Source organism: Lotus japonicus, chromosome 4 (genome assembly GCF_012489685.1).
Source record: "Lotus japonicus ecotype B-129 chromosome 4, LjGifu_v1.2".
In the NCBI taxonomy this organism is placed as follows: Eukaryota; Viridiplantae; Streptophyta; class Magnoliopsida; order Fabales; family Fabaceae; genus Lotus; species Lotus japonicus.
Window position 1 is genome coordinate 1,371,464 of NC_080044.1, and position 22,137 is coordinate 1,393,600.

General features: G+C 35.7%; 3 protein-coding genes across 3 annotated transcripts; 2 read left to right on the forward strand and 1 right to left on the reverse strand.

The window, feature by feature from the left end:
* The first annotated feature begins 715 nt into the window (after positions 1 to 715).
* On the forward strand, positions 716 to 5,026 carry LOC130716229 (homeobox protein SBH1-like). The gene is made up of 4 exons (XM_057566434.1): positions 716 to 1,842; positions 2,142 to 2,388; positions 3,991 to 4,232; positions 4,566 to 5,026. Exons 1-4 carry the CDS (start codon positions 1,480 to 1,482, stop codon positions 4,770 to 4,772), a joined length of 1,059 nt encoding a protein of 352 aa, XP_057422417.1. The 5' UTR covers positions 716 to 1,479; the 3' UTR covers positions 4,773 to 5,026.
* Positions 5,027 to 11,725: 6,699 nt separating this feature from the next.
* LOC130714164 (subtilisin-like protease SBT2.4) lies at positions 11,726 to 16,962 on the forward strand. Its single transcript, XM_057564057.1, has 10 exons — positions 11,726 to 11,939; positions 13,675 to 13,819; positions 13,941 to 14,338; positions 14,437 to 14,532; positions 14,709 to 14,778; positions 14,911 to 15,193; positions 15,303 to 15,634; positions 15,717 to 15,984; positions 16,155 to 16,427; positions 16,526 to 16,962. Exons 1-10 carry the CDS (start codon positions 11,752 to 11,754, stop codon positions 16,936 to 16,938), a joined length of 2,466 nt encoding a protein of 821 aa, XP_057420040.1. The 5' UTR covers positions 11,726 to 11,751; the 3' UTR covers positions 16,939 to 16,962.
* Positions 16,963 to 17,346: 384 nt separating this feature from the next.
* LOC130714829 (O-fucosyltransferase 15-like) lies at positions 17,347 to 21,427 on the reverse strand. Its single transcript, XM_057564788.1, has 10 exons — positions 21,005 to 21,427; positions 20,736 to 20,825; positions 19,974 to 20,067; positions 19,812 to 19,873; positions 19,581 to 19,669; positions 19,080 to 19,200; positions 18,847 to 18,990; positions 18,385 to 18,719; positions 17,977 to 18,217; positions 17,347 to 17,731 (listed from the first exon to the last, which is right to left on the reverse strand). The coding sequence occupies exons 1-10, from the start codon at positions 21,317 to 21,319 to the stop codon at positions 17,423 to 17,425; spliced, it is 1,800 nt and encodes a 599-aa protein (XP_057420771.1). The 5' UTR covers positions 21,320 to 21,427; the 3' UTR covers positions 17,347 to 17,422.
* Positions 21,428 to 22,137: the final 710 nt, after the last annotated feature.

Here is a 22,137-nt window from a genome sequence, read left to right on the forward strand (position 1 = left end):
TATTCTTATTTATATCTTCATCGAGGTAAAATTAAATATAAGAGTAACATACTATTTTTTTGGGATTGTCTAAATGACTAAAGTAAGTTAGTTACCAACAGCTCAATGAATTAATAGTTTTTTTATAAATAAATTAAATAAAATATAGAAATTTTAACTCACTTATCTTCAATGTGATTAGATATGATGAATTCTTTAAGCCAAGTTTTCTCATAAGTCATTTTTACAAAAAAAAAAATTTTAATTTAGTGAAGGCCAATATTATGCACGGTATGGTGTAGAAGTTATTAAGTGATGATTGCTATACATCTAAATATTAGAGATGCTTTTGAACACTTTTTTTCATTAACTATGTATTCCAATTATATCATGTATCACATTTATCACTTATCTTTCTTTTGCTTTTTTAACATGTATATGTTAGTTGTTAGTAATATTAGTAAATTAGCATTTCTCAGGGTTTGAACTCGAGACCCTTTACCATTCATCTCACTCAACCCTTATATCAATAACTCTTACCACTTGGGGTATCATTTGGGGAGTACTATATATTTCTAGTGAAGTAGTGATTTATAGCCTTTTGATCGGTTTACTAATTTTTATTGCAAGTCATTAGTGTTAAGTGAAAAGTGTTGTTTTAAATTTAGAACTCAGAACCATATATAATAATGCAAAAGAAATGGATAAAGAAGATAATACAAGATGAGTGGACACATATCAAGCACACAAGAAGTGAAAAGTTGAATAGAGAGAGAGAAAGGGTGATTCCGTGCCCCATAAACCTATCTCCATCCATCACCAGTGTGAGTAGGTGACTTGTTCCTCTTCCTTCTTCTCCTCGATTTGATATATCGTTCCTCCTTATCTCTCCCTCTCTCTTCTCTGTCTTCTACTTTTATTTGGCAGTAAAATGACAGTAGTGTATCAGTTGCAGTGCAGGAAAAGAGGGGGAGAGTTTTCATTGGGAACGTAAAAGCTAGCCTTTGTTTGTACCACTCTCTTCACTTCTCTTGTACAACTCCAGTTCATCACTACCGCTCTCTCTGTATGCCCCGCGTGCACTCCTCTGCTCCTACCTTCACCCTTTCTACCTCACTCCTCGTTCTCACCAACCTTATATCATAGTTAATGCTCCAATGGTTGGTTAGAAAGTAACTTAGAAAGATTAATTAACTCTCATTTCTGCAAGCAATTTTGTGCAGGCTTTGTCAGATTACTCAAAGGGGGAAAAACCAAACCCCTTCAAAGACAACTCATGTTGCTGTAGCTTCCACTATCACTATTTTGGAACTTCCGTGAAAAGTTCTGAAACTCATACCCATAAAACCCGGGAGAGCCCCCAAGACAAACAACCATCTTCTGAGACTTCCATAAAAAATGACATAAAGAGAGTAAATAACAAGAAGGCTAGTGAGTGATTGAACTAGTGAATGAGTGTGCATGTGCTTTGTTGAGGAGTTATTAATTAGTAGCTAGAAGATGGAGGGTAGTTCTAGTGTGATGATGGGTTTTGGAGAGAACAATAACAATAGTGGGATTTATCCTATGACCATGATGCCTGCTTTCATGAATTCTAGCACTCTTAACAACCCTAATCAAGACACAACAAACAGTTTCTTCTTCCCCATGCCTTGCACTAGTAATCATGATCCTAACCCTAACAACCTCAACACCAACACCAACAACAACACAGGGTTAGGGCAATATTTCATGGAGGATCAGATCAACCACAACATCAACAAAGATGGAAGCTCTTCTACTTCTGCTGCTGCTGTGAAGGCCAAGATCATGGCTCATCCTCACTATCAACGTCTTCTAGCAGCCTACGTCAATTGTCAAAAGGTGAGGAAAAAGATAAAAAAAAAGCTTAATCTTGACTCAACTCATGATATCAAGGAACGTGAAAAAAGTAGAGAAATAGTTATTGAGAATGATGCTTATTTTTTAATTTTACCTTCTATCTACACTCTTTTCTTGGCAAATTTGGATCTGAGTTGTATGACATTAGTATTGAGAACTGTGAAGTAATTAAAAATGACATTAAAAATCAACATGATAGAAGGGTTGAAGAAGAAATTAAATGATACTAACAACCACTTTACTAGCTGCGTCATGTTAATTTTTTTTTCTTGATTTTGCAGATTGGGGCTCCGCCTGAAGTAGTGGCAAGGTTAGAAGAAGCATGTGCATCTGCGGCGGCGATGGCCGGTGTTTCAGGTGGGACAGCATGCATCGGTGAGGATCCGTCGTTGGATCAGTTCATGGAGGCTTACTGTGAGATGCTGATAAAGTACCAGCAAGAGCTCTCTAAACCCTTCAAGGAAGCCATGCTCTTCCTTCAAAGAATCGAGTGCCAGCTCAACTCTCTTGCCATTTCTTCTGATTTTGGTGATGATCCATCTTCTTTTCTCTTTACTTTCTTCTCCAGCTTTCACTTAGGTTTTACTTAACATAACTTTCAGACAGCTAGAATTCAAACATAAACTTTTTTCTTTAATTGATTTTGGGTTTAAAATTAATTCTAAAAGGATTATTCAGTGCATGTCTGGATACACGATGAAGTTAAAATCACGGTGGACAATTGCAGAAGCCAAAAGAAGTTGATATCCAAACATGCTTTTAATTTTTGTGCTTGACTATTTATGTATACACCTTATGTTTATGTTTTCATTATGAATATAGATGCTTGAAATTCTTTTTTTTTTTCATTAAGAAAGTTTCAAAAACGAGCATGGGCACATGTTTTCTCGGTGCCCTATGTTCAAAGCTTGTCTTTTCCTGTGAAACTGTTGTTGGCGTGGTGCTAATCTGCAAACTCTCTTCTCGGTATTAGTGCATGTAGTAAACTTTTGTTTGCATCCTATAAACTCTTCAGTTCCTGCATGCTGTTTGAGATATAATTTAATTTTAGCTGTTTTTGGAAATGAAAGTCTTCCCAAATAGCTTCCTTTGTGTATTTCCCCATTCAGCTGCTCTTTGATTTGCATCTGAATACAATGAAATGCTCTACTTACCTGCATTGCGTATTGAGGTTTTGTGAAGAATCTAGGGTTTCTTTGAACTGGTTCTCAAGTGTGCTTATGGCGAGTAGTTTTTGATTGTTTGGAAATGTCAAATGTCAAATGTCAAATGAAGGAAGCTTATTACAGTGATATTATATCACTATTTATGATGTTTTAACAAATGTGACTCATGTGCCACAAATGCGGTTGCAAAGTGGTCCGAGACCTCTAACACAAGGATGTGGCATTCCATAATTTTAAACCTTGATAAACTCATAAACATCTAACAAAAGCTTTCTCAAGCTTCCAACACTGTATGCGCCAAAAGTAGTAGTGTTTTTATGTTAGCGACCACAAAAGAGTAGTAGTGTTTTTCTGTTTACATGAAAGAATAAAATCGGCTATCCATTTTTCTAGTTAATCAGAACTGAGAAGTTTACCTTAATGTTAGTACATGTTTTGTCTAATGTGTTTTCAGAACTCAGGAAAGTAGTAGTTGTTAATTTCTGGATTGTTTTAACTGATTCTGAAATTCTTCCATGACTGATGGCAATGCCTTTCTCTATTGATTTTGTTTAAAAGGTTCCTTCATGAACGCATTAATCGTATGACTGAATGAAGATTGTTATATGCAATGTAGATGAGTTCAGTGTGGTAATAGTCTGTGTCTTTGGTTTTAAATATTGAAGTGATGAATTAATTTGTTTCCTTTCTCTGTATTTACTATGATTACCTCATTGTATTTTTCCATATAATGAATCATCGTGGATGTTTGGATAAACTGGAAAATCACGGTTAGTCAAAATCGTGATGGATAGAAGCAACTAACGTATGCTTTTGTGGTTGGCCACCGTGATTTTGACTTCATTTTCCACTGTGTATTCTATCAGACTTCCTATATTGCCTTGTCTGCCCTCTCTATCGAGAATGTAGCCTTATTGCCTTACTATTGTGCTTAATTACCATAATTGATTCATGTGATGATCAGCTTGTGCTGAAGCTACCGATAGGATTGGATCATCAGAGAATGTTGATCTACACAATAACATGATAGATCCCCAGGTAGAGGACCAAGAACTGAAGGTTCAACTTCTTCACAAGTACAGTGGATACCTAGGCAATTTGAAGCAGGAATTCATGAAGAAGAGAAAAAAAGGCAAGCTGCCTAAAGAAGCAAGGCAACAATTACTTGAATGGTGGAGCAGACATTACAAATGGCCTTACCCATCGGTATGTTGCATCTATAATTATATCATATGATCCTTCCCAATATTTGGCTAGATAAATTTGAGATTTGGTTTCCATGCCATCAGGGAAATCTCGCATTCACGTAGTCAATCAGTTTAGCTGATCTTGATTGGTCTTTTCACAATTTAAGTTAACTTGAATTGGAATGTGAGCCCTCTGAGCTCGATCGGATGCACAATCCTTGAATGCGTGAATGCTGGACTCGTTGTGGCAGGAATCCAAATCCATACATGAATTTGAGATTACTAGTTAAGAATTTGTGATAACGATTTATTTCATCTGTTAGGGGAATAATGTAATTTCATGTGTTAACAGGAATCACAGAAGCTTGCGCTTGCAGAGGCAACAGGTCTGGATCAGAAGCAAATTAACAACTGGTTTATCAATCAGAGGAAACGGCACTGGAAACCTTCTGATGACATGCAATTTATGGTGATGGAACCAAGCCACCCACACCAGTACATGAACAGTACTGTTCTGGGCAATCACTTTCCCATGGATCTCTCCCACACAATGCTCTGAAAATATTTTGGTGCTTCTGATCCGAATGGCTATATATTATTTCACAATGCAGGCATATAATTTGAAAACACGTAGTAATTATGTTTCTTTAACTAGTAAGGCTATATAGCTATTTCAAAGTATGTTACATGTTTATGTTTTTATAAAAAAGTCTTTTGTAGCTTAAGTCTATGCCTGATCCCCTTGAGAAATTATCCGGTTCGAATTTAGTCCCATGTTCATGGCTCCAAATAAGTTTGTCTTTGAAAGTGTACAATGCAACATAATTAAAATCTAAAAAAGAAAGTCTATACTATGGGTGGGAGTGTTATTTATGAGAAATTTCATTTGCACTCAAACGAATTTGAAATTCAAGCAGTTGTAGTTGCTGCCTACATTTTGTGTGTGTGGTCAATGCTCTTTATAGACGCTTAAACAACCTTCTCTTGTAGTGGTATAGATATCTTGGGCCTCGTTAAAACAACCTTCTCTTGCTCTTATTATGATATATGAGTGCTTTGAAAACCTATGATTTCAAGTTGACACATATGGGCATAGGTTCCTGACTTCTGATACCTCTTACTATATATATTTGTTTATTTTTTGTTACAAGGCGGGCAAAAGCCCGAAACTAACCCAAGAAACCTCTTGTAAACACAGTCCCACACATATCATAAAATAGATGATCAATACATTCAGTAGGTGGATGGTCCAACACCTTCACTCCATTACTTCCCACCTGGGCCAAGTGTGCCAAAGAGTCTGCAACCCGGTTTCCCTCCCTCTACGTATGCGAGATTCACTTTCCAATCCTTGCTCAGAAGCTCGTGGATCACGTTAACTAAGGCAGCACAAGAATGTTGAGGAGAGCAAGGCTTGAGCGTACAGCTGAAACTGCCAGCAGGGTCACTTTCAACCCAGAGAGGGTCAAATCCTATATCATATCCTATAGGTGATAGAAGTGGTAACTCTGATAAGTGTCACCCCATCATTCCATGTCTTTAATTATTCATAAGCTTTCTCTATCATACTGTAACTAGGGTCCGTTTGGTACGTTGTATAGTATAAGGCCTGATAGCATAAGGTCTGATTGTATTAGGCCAGATAGGATAAGGCCTGATAAAATTTTAATATTATACAGCGTTTGGTCATACACTATATAATTTGGTGGCAACACTGGTGGTGTGGTAGTGGTGGTATTGAAAGGTGATGATGGTGGCAGTGGTGGTGGATGGTGGTGGCGGCGGCGGTAGTGGCAGTGACAGTGGTGGTGGTGGTGGATGGTGGTGTTGGTGGCGGCAGTGGTGGAGGGTGGGGGCGGCGGCATCGGTGGTATGAAGTTATCAACGATGATGGCAGTGGTAGAGCATGGTGGCAGCGGCGGCGAGAGTGGTGGTGGTGGTGGCGGCAACAATGGTGGTAATGGTGGCAGTAGTGGCGGCGGTGATGGTGGAGGGTGGTGGTAGTGGCGATAACGATTACTAGATCGTGGTGGTGGTGGCGGCGACGGTGGCGGCGGTAGTGGTGGAGGTGGTGGTGGTAGAGGGTGGTTGTGGTGGCAGCGACAGTGGTGGTGGCTGCAGTGACGATGGTGGTGGTAGTGGTGGAGGCAGTGGTGGTGAAGGATGGTTGTGGTGGTGGTGGTGGTGGGTGGTTGTGGTGGCAACGACAGTGACGGTGGTGGCACCAGCGACGGTGGTGGTGGTGTCGGCGATGGTGGCGGCGGCAGTGACAGTGGTGGTGGTGGTAGTGGTGGTGGTGGAGGGTGACTGTGGTGGCGGTTGATTAAATATATTCAAGTAGTTTATACATTGCACTCTTATCATGTCTTATCCATCATCTATATGGTGGATTAAATAATCCATCATTTTGATGTACAAGAGGAGATTGATGTATAAGCTTATACAATACAATGTGAGCACCAAACAATGGATAAGCTCATAATGTATTGTATAGCTTATACTATCATGACTAATACGGTGTACCAAACGAGCCCTTAGTAAACGATGTCATATTTATATTTTCTAATCTTTTAGTAATTTAAATATTAATTAATTTCATATTTGAAAATTATTAATGTATTAATATTACATTTAATAGTTATTAATGACATTATAATAATTAAAAAAGTCAATTGTAACTATTTTCGAAAATAACTACTATATTAATTTGACATTTAATGATTTTTAATGACATTTGAATAATTAATAAAAATTAATTGTGGCTTTTCTACCATTAAGATTTATGTTGACAAAGTCTTTTTTAATGATTATTGTTATTTTTTATATTACAAAAAAAATTGAATGTAATAAAAAATTCTTATATTTAAAATGATATCAAATATGTCATAAATTTTTTGTTATCAAATAGTAGAAAAGTCATCTTTTCGATGTACTAAAAAAGTATAAAAGTCACAATTGACTTTTATTAATTATTTTAATGTCATTAATAATCATTAAATGCAATATTAATTATTTTATAAAATGTTAAATTATTTAATATTTAAATTAACGAAAAATCAGAAAATATAAATATGACATCATCTACCTACTAATTATAGTATGAGAGATAATTCTTATGAAGAAAGACATAAAACGAGGAGGTGACACTTGTCGGAGTTGCCCATTTTTTATTTCGGATATAGTATGTAATATATGATATGATAGTATATGATATATGATATGATATGATATGGATGGATACAAAAAAAGAAGGCTTAATTGCATTTTTTGTCCCCCAACTTTGGCCTTCTTGTGAAAATCGTCCCCGAACTTCGAAATTAGCAAAAATCATCCTCAACGTTTACACTCTGTTGCAAAACTGATATGCTGTTACACTTCCGTCAGAAAACTAACTGGGTAAAAAATAGTAAAATAATAAAAAACACCTGAACTTCATCTTCATCTCTTTCTTCATCTTCTTCATACCTTCAAACCCATAATTCCAGAAAAAACAAAAAAAAAATCCAGATTCAAGAATCTCATAACAAACTAACAATTAATCAAGCATAAATATCAGAAGTACACACCCAAGGCCATATGAAAAAACATTTGAGGATGATCAATGACAATGTTTGTTTCTATAACATAACTCAATATAACCTCATCTATAATCTCCTCTGTGTAATTACTAAAATTAGCCCCTGTAACCTATGTGTATTTCAACTCATCCTCACTGATCTTTTCATCAACCTAGCAACAAACCTGCAAAATCAAAAGGCACAAACACCAATTTACCAAACCATCTTCCAGATCAAAAGGCATCAATTCTTTTCCATAATAGAAAATGCAATATCAATATTTAACCTTCAGTAATTCCATGCGTGAAAATTCTGAGGATCAGCCTTCTGAAAACCATTTAGAAGGCGCAATTCGTTGTCCATGGACGAATGCCCCTTGCTGAGCACCCATTTTCTATGACGCCAGGCACCATAAGACTTGAAATTCTTCCTCAACGCACTCTCAACCTGAAAAAACGAGACGGAAATTCATCATCTGCACTGTTATTGATAATTCAAATCAATAAACTGAAAGCAAAAATGCACCACTCTGAGTTCCTCATCGAAGAGAGATTGACGATCGGAATCAGAATCGGAGTGAGTGAGGGAGTGTTGAACGACGAGCTTTCAGTAATTCTAAGCGGTGCGTTTTTGCTAACATAAGAACCCTGAAATCAGCAAACCCTGAAACCCAAGAACCCCTAAAACCCCAACTTAGAAAACCCAAATCAGAGCTTCCATAGCCACCCATTTATGTGTATGAACGAAAAGGTTTGAACTTTTCGATTTGGGGTTCAAGCTTTAACGAAAGGTTCAAGCTTTACAAGATGGAAGAGCGCATACTGGTGCGGTGGAAGACAAAGGAGGTGTTGACCCAAATCGACGATGATCGATCCTTCTTCTTCTTTGGGTTGTTGTGGGGGTGGGTTTTTGGGTTTTTGGGGGTGGGGGTTGGTTTTTGGGATTTTGGTGGGTTCTTGGGTATATGAAGATGAAGAAGATAGTGAAGAATGTTTGAAGAAAGAGATGAAGATGATGAAGTTCATGTGTTTTTTATTATTTTTTACTCAGAAAACGTTAGTTTTCAGACAGAAGTGTAACGGCAGACCAGTTTTGCAACGGAGTGTAAACGTTGAGGATGGTTTTTGCTAATTTCGAAGTTTAGGGACGATTTTCGCAAGAAGGCCAAAGTTGGGGGACCAAAAGTGCAATTAAACAAAAAAAGAATATTGATGATTGGAGAAATATTTTTTATTGAATTTTTTCTCTATAACGTTTAAAGTACCATTCAAAAAAAAGTTTAAGGTAATTGGTTAAATATATATGTAATGATTCATCAGAGAATGTAATAACAATATTACCATTATGAGAATCAATTATATTTAATAATTTTTTACTATTTTATTCAAATATTCTTAAACAATTAATTTACAATATTATGCTTATCAATTACTCCGTACAATGTGTGAAGTAATAATTTACCATTGAAAGGACTAGCTAGGTTCTTAATCTATATAAAGTTAAAAACAACTATAAGGATACAATGATCATGAGCCGCTAAGAATTGAAAAATGAAACCCTCAATAATGCTCCTATCGTTGTTTTTTCTTCTTTCCTTGATCTTCAATATTTGTTATGCTGCTAATTGTTTACCTCCATCAACCACCTCTAATTTGTATGAAAAAGTGTGTTTTGATACAGGAAATTCGACCTCAAGTACCAATCCCTGCCCAATCACCAACCGTTGCCTAAAACTTCTGGAACCTTACCCTCAAATCACTTCGGCTAAAGACTATGTTACACTGTGCAAGTTCTACCTAGAGGTGGCAATAGAGAATGCAACAAAAGCCCATAATTATTTCAATGAAGTGATGAAGAAGAACTCTTCTTCTGAAGCCTTGAAATTATGTGCAACTGTTTACTATGACGGGTTTGTTAACGAATTGAAAGCTTCATTGGCTGATTTGGTTAGGGACCCATCAAGTGCAAACTATGATGCCTTTACTGCTGGAGATGGAATTAACGCCTGCAATAGCCTCTTGGATGACGAAAAGATATCTAATCCTATTCTTCATACCTTAAGAGCCCGTTTGGTGGTCAGGATAGGATATGATAGGATATGATATGTGAACAGGATATCAACAGGATAGGATAAGAGCAGGATAGACTCTTATCATATCCTGTGTTTGAGGTGCACATGATAAGAACAGGATATGATAAGGAAAAATGTATCAGATTTATATTTGAATAAAAAATACATTTAAAATTGATCATTCTATTAAATTTAATTTCTTTACATTTTCATGAATGAGTCTATATTTTAAAATAAATAAAATTAATTTAAATTTTATTAATTAACCTATTTTATTGTTTTGAAGATGTCCTATATGTTAAATAAAATTATGCAGTTAACCGATTGGTTTTCACTTAGTTGTGACACGTGATAATTAACAATAAAAGTTAACTAAATTAAGAATATTATTATTTCAAAAGTACTTTATATTTGAATTATAAATTATTATATAAGTAGATAAGTAGTTTTAAATAATAGGAGATGAAAATAAAAAATTAATCTATTACTATTAAAAAATCAATATTTGTAATCAATATTTTTCACTTAGTTGTGACACGTGACAAAATAATAAAAATTAACTAAATTAAAAATATTATTATTTCAAAAATACTTTATATTTAAATTATTATATAAGTAGATAAATAATTTTTAGATAATAGGATATGAAAATATTAAATTAGTCTATTATTATTAATAAATCAATATTTGTAAGTGAGTAGTCTATTTTACTATTTATGAATAATATTTTTATTTATTTTTATTTTAGTTAAATTAATATTTTTATATTTATTAATTAATATTATTATAAATTATAAATTATATAATATTAAAATAAATTAATTTGGAGTTATGATACTGAAAGAAAATATATAACTGGTATTCTATCCTGCTCTATCCTAGCTCCCCCCTCAGGATAACTTTTACACATGATTGACAGGATAGGATAGGAGACAGGATAGTGCTATCATATCCTGCTGGCGCAACAAACAACAGATAACAACATGATATGATTATTATCCTGTCTTATCCTATCCTGTCCTGGTCACCAAACGGGCCCTAAATAGTGACATGTCATTTCTTGCTGTAGTTGCGTTTTTTGCTACATACAATCTTCCAGGCCAGTAATTGATTCATATATACATATGTTGGCTTTTATTGAATTTTAACCAGCTTATATAAAGGTATCTTTGATTCCAATTTTTATTTTTATTGATGTTCGGATAATTGGACCGGTCATGAATCAATGAGGGTACTCATTCCTATTTGTTCCACACATAGTAAAATTAAATTTCATATTTGTTAGAACAACAACAAATTTACCTAAAAAAAGTTATTAAAGGTGACTTTATTTCTATATAACCAAATCAACCGAATGGAATCAATTCCCAAATAACCGCATTATATTTCTGATTTAATAAATTCAATCCTTCCATTAAAATTGCTATTGGACACACCCAATAGCTAGAAATTTGCACTAGCAATGATATCGCACCATATATGATTTTGCCAAGATTTGACACACTCAATTAATAAGTGGTCCGTTGTTTCCATTTCAACACTATAACTGCACAGGGCGCGTTTCTAATCTAAGTTAGTTTTCTTTAATTTGAAGCCATCCACATGATATTGCATGCCTAGCGTGATACAGTCACATGCTTTTGTTTTTGTTGAATCACTTTGATGAGTAAAACATGGTAACGCTTGGACTTAGAATACTAAATTTACTTAGGATGTCATATTCAAAGTTTTGTTCACGTTTTTTCTTCCCTTTAAAGATAAACTTTGTTCACTTTAACACTAAGGTTATTAATTAGAGTTAATTATCTCTCTCTGCTTGCATCTATATATATTATTAGACTTGTGATCACTATATATCAACTCAACACTACCAAATTAAAACTACACCTTTAATTTAGCTTGTTGCAACCATGGCCAAAAGGAGTGTTGCTACCATGGCTTTACCATTATTCCTAAGCATTTTCATTTCCATCTTCTTGATTTCCATAACTTGCTTTCAAGAAGAGCGATCGATATACTTGGTCTTATTAGAGGGAAATGGGGTTGCATTTCATGAAGGCTTACGTGATGGAGATTCATCAAGAATTGACCCCAACAGGTTAATTACATATACCATATCTTATTTTTTCAATTTACTCTCTCCTTTTTTCCTTATAAATGATTATTGATCCGTGAAATTCTTTATATGTCAAAAAATTAAACTTTTTATTCAAATGTTGATTATGTGTATGAAAAATGATTTGTTGAAAAAGGAAAAATTGTACTTCCATAATTTCAGTGCCTCTAAAGGTGTTAATCTAGGGTCATTGGCTAAGAGATATCCTCACACTAAAAAAAATTAAGGACACCTTAAAATTGATGTTAAATTGTATTTTGTCTTCTAAAGCCCAAGTTTATACTTGTTATATGTTAAAACAAGCAAGCATATTATTGGGTGGTTTGCCTTGTACTGCAATAAGATCCTTTTAGTTACAAAGGCTTGGCATGATTATACATTACCACCTGGCAATTTCTCTTTGTTTCTCAACTTTTATTCATCACCAACCATAAGCACTTGAAACGCATTAATTTTTTGCACAATGAAATTCCTGAGATCGTAAATTACTTCCATTCCCTCTCCTTTTTATTAATTGTTTATGTCAGAAAATAAATTTGTTCATATTTATTAATCCACTTAAAATTTTAAAAGAGAAATATTTAGTATTTTCCCAAATAATGCATTATGAATAAATGAGAAGAGTTAAATCACAATTTTTAAAAAAATTAGGAAAATAAATAATACTTTTAAGAAAGTTAATAAAATTAATTTCATTTCTTAATATGTATATTTTTTCTCTTTCTAAATAATTAATAATTAATGTTTATACTTTTATTAATTAATGTGTATTGATATATAATTAATGTGTTAATTATTAGTTACTGCGTTCATAATTAACTATCCAAAAAGAGAAAAAAAACATACATATTAAGAATGACGATTAATTTTATTAATTATTAGAAAAATATTATTTGTTTCCCTTTTTACCCTTTAGAATGTATTTTATTTTTCCTCATTTATTGTTCACACAAGAAAATTATTTGAAAAAACATTAATTAATACTTTCTTGAAATTCTAAGTGGATAGATATATAGATACAAAAATATTTCTTCAAAGTTGGCAATTAATAAGAAATGAAGGTAGTAGTATATAATAGTATATATTATATATTTAAGTATTTTTTCTTTGTTAAAAAGAGAATAAACTCATACATTAAGAAATATAATTAATGTTAATTTTTTAAAAAATTGTTCTTTTTCTAATTTACTTTTTAAAGTATATTTTTATTCTTAGAAGAGGTTAAAGTGTATTTTTAGAGCTCTTCATTTATTTTTCTCATAACAAATTATATGGAAAACAACTATTAATAAACTTTTAAAATTCTAAGTGAGCAAATATTTAAAGAAATAAAAAAGAATCTTCCTAAGTAGGCGTTAATAAAGAACGAAAGTAATAATTTGTTGTGGTTGGTTGTATAGTGGTTCACCCTTGAATCATGTTTTTTTACAACTAATATAATTAATATTCAGTCATGTTATTCATAATATGTTTTATACGTGCTAAAAGTGCTAAAAATACTTTGTAGAAAAGTCATTTTAATTTGTAAACCATATATATATATATATATATATATATATATATATATATATATATATGTGCGCGCTTTCCTTAGTTCGGGGGAGACAAAAGTGATTAATTTATATAATTATGTTTCAATCGCCCCCACAATTTAAGTTTATGTGTACCTTACACTAATAGTGTGTTTGCTTGTTTTTGTGCATTGCTAACTATACAGCGAAGCCTCGAAGGCGCATGCAAATCACTTATTGGCATCTCACGATCTACTTCTGCAAAGCAATTTAGACAAAGGAGGCTACAATAAACTCCACAGTTTCAAACACATTATTAATGGATTTTCTGTCCACACAACCCCTTCCAAGGTCCTCTTCTCTAGCAAGAAATATTTAACTTTAATCCCCACATTTCTTCTGTTTGATTTGGATTTTCCTAATAATTTTAGAAATCACCAAAATTTAATCCCTGATATTTCAAAAATTTTAGGCTAAAAAGCTGAAAGGTGTTCCGGGAGTGAAGTTGGTAGCAAAAGACAGAGGAGCTAAAAAGATGACAACTTACACTCCTGACTTTCTAAATTTACCAAAAGGAATATGGGCAGAGGAAGGAGGAGTCAAAAATGCAGGGGAAGGAGTTGTTATTGCTTTTGTTGACACTGGCATCAACCCACATCACCCAAGCTTTGCTTACAACCCTTTGCACCCTTTCAATTCAAGTCCCTCTCCTTTCAGAGGCGAATGTCAATCTGGTCCAATGTTCCCATACACGTCTTGCACTGGAAAGATAGTGTCAGCTAGGTACTTCTCAGCTGGGGTTGAAGCTGCTACCACCCTCAATGCTTCAGTAGATTTTCTTTCACCGTTTGATGCAGATGGACATGGCAGGTTTGGTTAATTAATAGTTATTAAGACGGGGCGTGTGTTTGTTAAACTTTTGGAATAGTAGGTTCCTGACGCTGTTTGTTGTGTCTAATTGGTTTCAGTCATGTGGCATCTATTGCTGCTGGAAATGCTGGTGTTCCTGTTGTTGTAAATAGTTTGTTCTATGGGAGAGCCAGCGGAATGGCGCCGCGTGCAAGGTCAGTTTTCTGCTTGTTTTTTTCTATCAGGGTTATATTGGTTGTGTTGGATGTGAGATGAGAAATCATTGTTTCACATCAGCTTCAACCAATGCCACTGAAAGGATAAAGAAATTGTGTAATATTTACACCACAGGGTCAGACTTGTGGCTATGAATGTTGCTTTCTTTTTGCAGGATTGCTGTTTATAAGGCTGTCTATCCAACAACGGGAACTGAAGCAGATGTCATTGCAGCTATCGATCAAGTAAGTGACACTGTCTATCTCAAACCGATTAGATCCATCATGTAGCTTGATCAAGTAAACCCTAAACCCTAAACCCTGAGCTCAACGGAAATTGAAACACACTAAAGTAGCTTGTTTGAGTTTTGATTACAGGCTGTGATGGATGGGGTGGATATCATAAATCTCTCTATTGGACCAAATGAACCCCCAGAAGACACATTGACCTTCTTGGGCTTGTTTGAGATTTCCTTGCTATTTGCACGAAAAGCAGGAGTTTTTGTGGTGGAAGCTGCAGGGAATAAAGGTCCAGCACCTTCATCTGTAGTGTCATTCAGTCCCTGGAGTGTGAGTGTTGGTGCTTGCAACACGGATAGAAAGTACCATGCTTCACTTCTCCTTGGAAATAGCCAAACAATCGATGGAGTTGGACTATCAGGTAGTTTTGTTCTGCATCCCAAAACAATCCTTCAATGTTAATCTATACTTGTGTTCGTGTACCACTTCAAATGTTCAGCGTTTGAGATTCTAACTAAGCTACACTACAGGACCCAGTTTGTTAGCTTTGTTTAAGCTAGTATTAGCTAAGGATGCAATGAAAACAAATGGAACATTCCCAAGGACTCCAGAGTACATAGAAGAGTGTCAACATCCAGAAGCCTTGGACCCTAAGATAGTGTTAGGAAGTGTCGTTATCTGCAATTTCTCAACAGGTTTCTCTAATGGAACATCAACTCTGGTTGCCATTGTTGACACCGCAAAGGCTCTAGGATTCGAGGGTTTTATTCTAGCTGCAAACCCAACCTATGGTGATTATGTTGGACAGCCAATTCCTTTTGCCATTTCTGGTATTTTGATCCCTCGTGTGGCTGATGCTCAGGTACATAAAATAACATATCAGAATTATCATTTAAATAGAAGCTATGCAATTAGATAAATAAAAAGATTTCTTTGAAATGTAGGTTCTATTACAGTACTATGAAGAACATACCAAGAGGGATGGGAGAGGAACTGCCATAGAATTTGGTGCTGTTGCAGCTGTCGGGGAAGGAAGAATTGCCTCTTTCACGGGGCGATCACCCATTGTGAGTAGATTTTCTTCAAGGGGTCCAAATATCATTGACAAGGACAAAGATCCTGCTGATGTACTTAAACCTGATGTTCTTGCTCCAGGGCACCAAATATGGGGAGCCTGGAGCCCCATGAGTGCCACAGCACCTGAGCTGAGAGGTACATTATAACTATTATTGGCAAATAGAACTGATATTTAAATAATCTATTAGCATCAATCAGAGACAAAGGAATTTAATCCTAGGTCCCTGTGAATAATGGGAGGGGGGAGTTCAGTAGTTCAATCAGTTGACACTGTAATTTAACTCTTTTACTGCCAACACATACAGGAGACAATTTTGCAATAATTTCTGGTACCAGCATGGCCGTGCCTCATGTGGCTGGAATAGCTGCACTTATCAAGCAGTATAATCCATCATGGGATCCATCAATGATAGCATCAACAATCACCACAACCAGCACAAAGTATGATAATCTTGGAGAGCTTATCATGGTTGAAGGCTATGGTATCAACACCTTGTATCCTTCCACTCCTTTTGACTATGGGGCAGGCATTGTGAACCCCAACTGGGCCAGAGATCCAGGCTTGGTACTTCCATCAGGTATGCTACTACTAGTAGAAGAGTTTAGAGCCAGAGAATTCAATGCTTATTCCCCTTGGTTATTGTATTGTACTGAGAGCAAAATGATCATGAAACAGGATTTGCAGACTACATCAGGTTCTTGTGCTCTGTGCCAAACGTCGACAAGGGCAAGGTAAATGCAACCACTGGAGAACAATGCGATAACCCGTTTGACTCTCCATTCAATCTAAACCTTCCTTCCGTAACTATATCTGCATTGAGAGGATCAGCTTCTGTGCGGAGAACTGTTATGAATGTAGGAAACTATACAGAGACATACATAGGCTCTGTTCTACCTCCAAATGGAACTATAGTCAACCTGTGCCCAACTCTGTTTACCATAAGTCCACAAGGAAAACAAGAACTAGAAATAAAGTTCACTGTCATCCAACCAACGCAAAATTTTAGCTTTGGTCAGATTGTTTTGATAGGAAACTTGAACCACATTGTAAGAATTACATTGTCAGTTCTACCGGTTTCAGTACATTGAAAGATTGAATATTTAATATATTAGGCTCGGTCGAATACGGGCTTTTTTACAATAATAATTCATCTTCTAAACTTCCTATTTTTCACAATAAGTCAGTTTCAGTTTTTATTTACGGTAATAATCATGTTGGGTTTACCTTTGATGCTACAAGAAGATACCAGGGTCATCCTACCAGGATAAATTTTCTTTCCAGTGTCGTATGTATGAAATGAAACAATGCTCAGAAATTCATAATACGAAGGAATTCATAAACGAATTTCTCACAACCTCTCTGGCCTAACCAGTGTGATGAAATCATGAAAACATAAGACAACTGTCACAATCTGACAGAGATCAGTCTTATCCTAAGTAATGGTTATGAGTGTTGTTATAATGACATGAACTGACCAATTTAGCCAGATAAAAAAATTAGTGGAAAAATGAACATTGAACAATAATGTTACAAAATTACAATGGGCAATTACAGTCAAACTATATAAATCAATCAATCTGTCCTGCACATACATTCTTTACACCTAGGGTACCTGTAAATACTTCTGGCCTTCGGCCTTGTCTGCACATGTTTAGTTTGTCTCACTGCTTTCCTCACTCTCTGTTCAAAAACACGCCACTCTATGGATGAGTTCTTCATAAATATATCAGCAAGCCTGCGTTTATTTGGACGTATTGTTGGCATTCTTCCTCCACCGTAATATATTCGATACCCGGATACCAAAGATGATAGCTGACTTCCTGAATCGGTCATGGCAAATGCATCCGAGGCAGTGCAGCCTATGAAATCCAATGCGGCTAACTACAATAGAAAGTAGAACCAAAACAAATGCAGTGTTCATTTTCAATTATCTTGTTGGCAAAAAATAAAAAAACTGAGTGATAAGCAGGTAACCATTCCCGATTAATGCCAAAAATTGAATAATTCAGTATGAGGAGCAATGTACAAAAAAGTAACGCATAAAACAAAATTTCCCATAATAAGGGACTCAATTAGATCTGTAAGATGTTAACACATCTGGAACAAGAATGACAATAGCAACAAACCTGAGATGAATAATTAGCAAACGGTTTGAGTTCATCTGGAGAAAGTAAGTTCTCTTTAGTGACTAATTTAGGGTACAAGCTGGTCAAAGCAACCAACCGTGAGCGACCTCCATACAGATTAGAACCAGCTACATATATGTGTGTCTTGCGGTTAAAACCAAGTGCAGCAAGCATGAGGATGGCTTCTTCAGGTGTCAAAGGACATAGGCCTTCAGACCTGAGCTCTGAAGGAGAAGGTAATCTGCACAGATTACAATTAATTTAAGTCAAAGAATTGAACAGTAAGGCTTTTCTCATCATAAATTAAAATCATGGTATGTAAAAGAAGATAAGCATGAACGCCGAATCTTTCCAATCCTGGTAGTATAAGTTGGAAACAGTTTCAGATAAAAGGATTATGATGCATACTTTGTAGTCTTCTTCAGTAGTGCCAATGCAGGAAAATGGATTTCACGATATGCTTCCAATTCTTTCCTCTCTTCCTCACCTCCCCCAAATTCACATAAAGAATGAGCTACCATGTCAATTTCAAATCTGAGATGTAAAGCTAGGTATTTGGATACTTTCTTGGAATTAGTTCCACCTTTCCCCTTCACTGATTCTGCAAATGAACCAACAAGATAATGATCCAATGGTCCAATATGAGCTGTATCTTCCCGTAACCTTTTAAGAAGCAAAGCACCAATTTCTTGTATTCTGGGAACGAATTGCAAGGCCTGAAAGTTACATCTGCAACGAAGTCTCTAAATGAATTTCCCAATTAGGAAGAGCATAGTAGATTGAAATCAGAAAGACGGTAATAGTAGACCATTGCAGAGCTTGAAATCATGAAAAACATAATGTAATGTTTAAGCATCAAAGGACATTTACCTGCAGCTCAAATGGTATCGGATCAAATGCCAAGCGATTCCCAAATCCAACAAAGTGAATAACTTGATTTTTAAGTATAATGGGTAGGATGTGTTTCACGTAAAAACTTGGCTTGGCCTCCTTCCCCATGTCAACATCTGATACCTGGAAACATGTTCTAAACAATTAAAAACAAATACAAGTGATAAAGTAGAGTTTAATCAGTTTCCTCGCATGGGCAGGAAGTGACTTACAACACTGCCTATCGCCTCCAAGTCCAAAGACTGTAGTTTCTTGGGAAGTTCCCTGACTATCCGAATATCAGGAGTCAAGTAATTGATAAAATGCTCCTCCTGATAGATATCGCTGAATTGACTATGAAAGTATACAATAAGCAATTATAAGACCCATGGATTGCAGGTGTGGGCCATGTGGCATTGAAATAATACATGACAAAAGAAAAAGCTAGAAATTCCAATAAGCTATTTTGCCCCACAAATACATGAGAAATAAACTCTTAAGTCATGTGCAACCTATCAACCAAAATTATTCATAAATCTTAATATATCCTAATCAAAGCCCAGATGCATATTATAACATTCCACTAATCATCAATGTCAGAACTGAGCATTGGTCAAAGTCCTAGCTAGATCATCGGTTTTATTAACTAAAGCGGATATTAGGAAAATAAAACAGAAAAATATGTGAGGATCAGGAGGAAGCGAAAGAAGAAAGAGAGCTGGAAAGAACATTACCTCACATCTCTCCATACACTACTGTACATAAATTTGGGGATAACCAAAGTTGAATTGAGTAACCGGGCCACAACAACAGCATTACAAACCTGTTATGAATCAAAATTAAAACAAATTACACAGTAATCATTAAAATAAAGCTTGGCCTTTTCTCCTCGAAAATCAATTAAACCCTATTAATTCAGAAGCATGATCATAATAAAATAAAGCAGCCTAATATAGAATACTTACAGCTACTCGTTGTTGATTGATCCCGCCATTTGCGGTAACCAAAATATATCCATTATTTCCTTCTATTTGAGTACAGTGGAAGAGAGCAGACAGTGAATATCACCTTTATTATGAATCAATGAGGCATTATATAAACAAAAATTAAATTTCAGACACACTTACCATTAGGTTCCCAATTTCGCTGATCAGCACAAGGTCTCCAAGCAGAAGCAGGAACCAAGGGTTCCTGCCACAAATCTTTTGGTTCACGTTTATTCTGTCCCATAACATACAAAAAGTCAGTGTTTCTGAAAACTTGCTCCTATAAAACTTTACTCTACCAAGTAATTGGAAAATAAATTCTATAACTTGAGTCTTATGACTACCAACAGACTGCTTGGCTAAGATGCAATTAGTAGCTTGCACTAGGTAACCTCTGTTTCGAAAGTTTTAATGCTGCTTGGTTAATTTGGCATTTCACATTGTGATCGGACCCACGATTAACCCTCCAAAAATCACTTCTCCTCCATGACAGCTACTTCTAGTAGCTTCTCCTAGAATCACTTCTTCCCCCCAACGTGAAAACCTACCGGATTTTCAAATACGCAGTAAAGAAACTCCGCAGAGAGTAGAACCAAATCTAAAAATGAATTTTTTATCTTTTCTGTTGGATAGTATTTGAAATTTGGATGTCTGCCATATAAGGGTTATCGGTCAATGAAAGAGTGTTGTAAAAAGTATGTTAAAGTGAATGTTGCTGACATTTTTCTTGATTCTACACGTTTAAGCTTCAAAAGACAAGATGAATTATTGTAAACTCAAGATTAAAACACAGTTTAAACACAAATCGTTCAACATTAATGAATGTTTTTCAACATCACCAAAATCGAAAACAATAAGACCCCAACTAGACATGGATCTCTGAATATAGTACATACTACATACCTCTGCCAAGGCGTGGGCAGCCAATGCCAACATCCTCACATAATTACCCTTTTGTGGTTTTTTCCTGTTTCCAGTCTTGTTCCATTTTCCCTGTAAAACAAGCATCAGAACGAACGAAAAGGAAGAAACTCATTCAGAGGCCAAGAAATATAAGCCATCATAAGTATAACACATCACATCACAGCAGAGTTTCTAAAAATGCTTTATATGAGTCCAGTGCAATCAAAATCATGTGATTGAATGATAATAAAGCAGAGACAAACACAGACCTGAAGAAGCGAGAGAGAAAGAGAGGAACGGCGTTTGGGTGATTCGTATTCTTCATGGTGATGGTGCTGTAAGCCGAGGAGCATAATCCAATTCAAAAAGAAGAAGAAAGCTAGCAACACCATAAGCGCCAGAAGCACTTTTTTCCTTCGATACCAATGCGATGATGATGATGATAAGGAAAGTGAAGAAGAAGGAGAATGGGATCTATGGGAGCTGGAGGAGAGGCGGCTCGGGCCAAGCCTCGGCGAATGGTTCGGCGTCCGGGAGCTGGACCGGCTCCGATCAGCAACCACCGCCTCCAAACTGGATACCATGATTCGGGTTCGGGTTGGATCCGAATGGAAGTCTGAAAGGAAGAGTTTGAAGCGCAGAGACAAGAAATGAAACGAAATGAATCTCTAGATTTTGCGTGGACGTGTATCCAATTCTGCTAAGATCTGCTGTTCTTTTTTTAAAATGATGATGTAAAAAATTAAGTAATTTACTAAAAAAAGTTTAGAAACAATTTACTAGTATATGGGATTGTTTGCGACGGAAGATTAAGCCGTCACAATGTCCTTGGTTTGAAGCGATTAGCAACGAATACTTAGAGAGAGATATTTCGTCATATATTTACAACCGCAACAATGAGAGGTGGTTGGGGGTTTGGCTCCCAATGGTCACGACATGGACTATAGTGGTTGGAACATTGGGTCGTCAAGGGGTCAGTGTTGGTGGTTGAGTGGTGAAGTTATGTGGTGGTTGATGGGTTGAGCTCGTTTTACGGTGAATGATGTTGTCGTGTTGGGTTCTTAAGGTTGGGAATGGTGGCAGGGTGGTCAGAAAATATGGTGGAAACTAAGATTATATGTGAGTTTTCTTTAGCTCTTATCCACTCGCATTGTCAACACGTTGGCTACGATGTTTTTGAGAGAACCAAAATCCTTCACAACCCCATTGCAAATGATATTGTTCCCTTGTTTATTCTTGTCTCACACAATAAAACACCACAACCCATTCATTTTTAATTAGAAACACAAATTTTATTGTTATTCTAAGCTAATGTCGGGTGAACTTGTAGTTTAGTTTGTATTTCTAATGTAGTGAACTATGTATAATTTTGGGTGTCTAATAACTAGGATTTCACAATGTC

Bases quoted from the DNA above. Each gene is read 5' to 3' on its own strand.
- LOC130714829 (XM_057564788.1), bottom strand. From the start codon at position 21,319: ATGGTATCCAGTTTGGAGGCGGTGGTTGCTGATCGGAGCCGGTCCAGC. The intron at 19,670-19,811 runs GTAAGTATTCTA...GATTCATAACAG, and splicing joins TCAATCAACAACGAGTAGCT to GTTTGTAATGCTGTTGTTGT. The intron at 18,991-19,079 runs GTAAGTCACTTC...ACATGTTTCCAG, and splicing joins TGGAGGCGATAGGCAGTGTT to GTATCAGATGTTGACATGGG.
- LOC130716229 (XM_057566434.1), top strand. From the start codon at position 1,480: ATGGAGGGTAGTTCTAGTGTGATGATGGGTTTTGGAGAGAACAATAAC. The intron at 2,389-3,990 runs GTGATGATCCAT...TGTGATGATCAG, and splicing joins TGCCATTTCTTCTGATTTTG to CTTGTGCTGAAGCTACCGAT. The intron at 4,233-4,565 runs GTATGTTGCATC...ATGTGTTAACAG, and splicing joins ACAAATGGCCTTACCCATCG to GAATCACAGAAGCTTGCGCT.
- LOC130714164 (XM_057564057.1), top strand. From the start codon at position 11,752: ATGGCCAAAAGGAGTGTTGCTACCATGGCTTTACCATTATTCCTAAGC. The intron at 14,533-14,708 runs GTCAGTTTTCTG...TTCTTTTTGCAG, and splicing joins GGAATGGCGCCGCGTGCAAG to GATTGCTGTTTATAAGGCTG. The intron at 15,194-15,302 runs GTAGTTTTGTTC...GCTACACTACAG, and splicing joins CGATGGAGTTGGACTATCAG to GACCCAGTTTGTTAGCTTTG.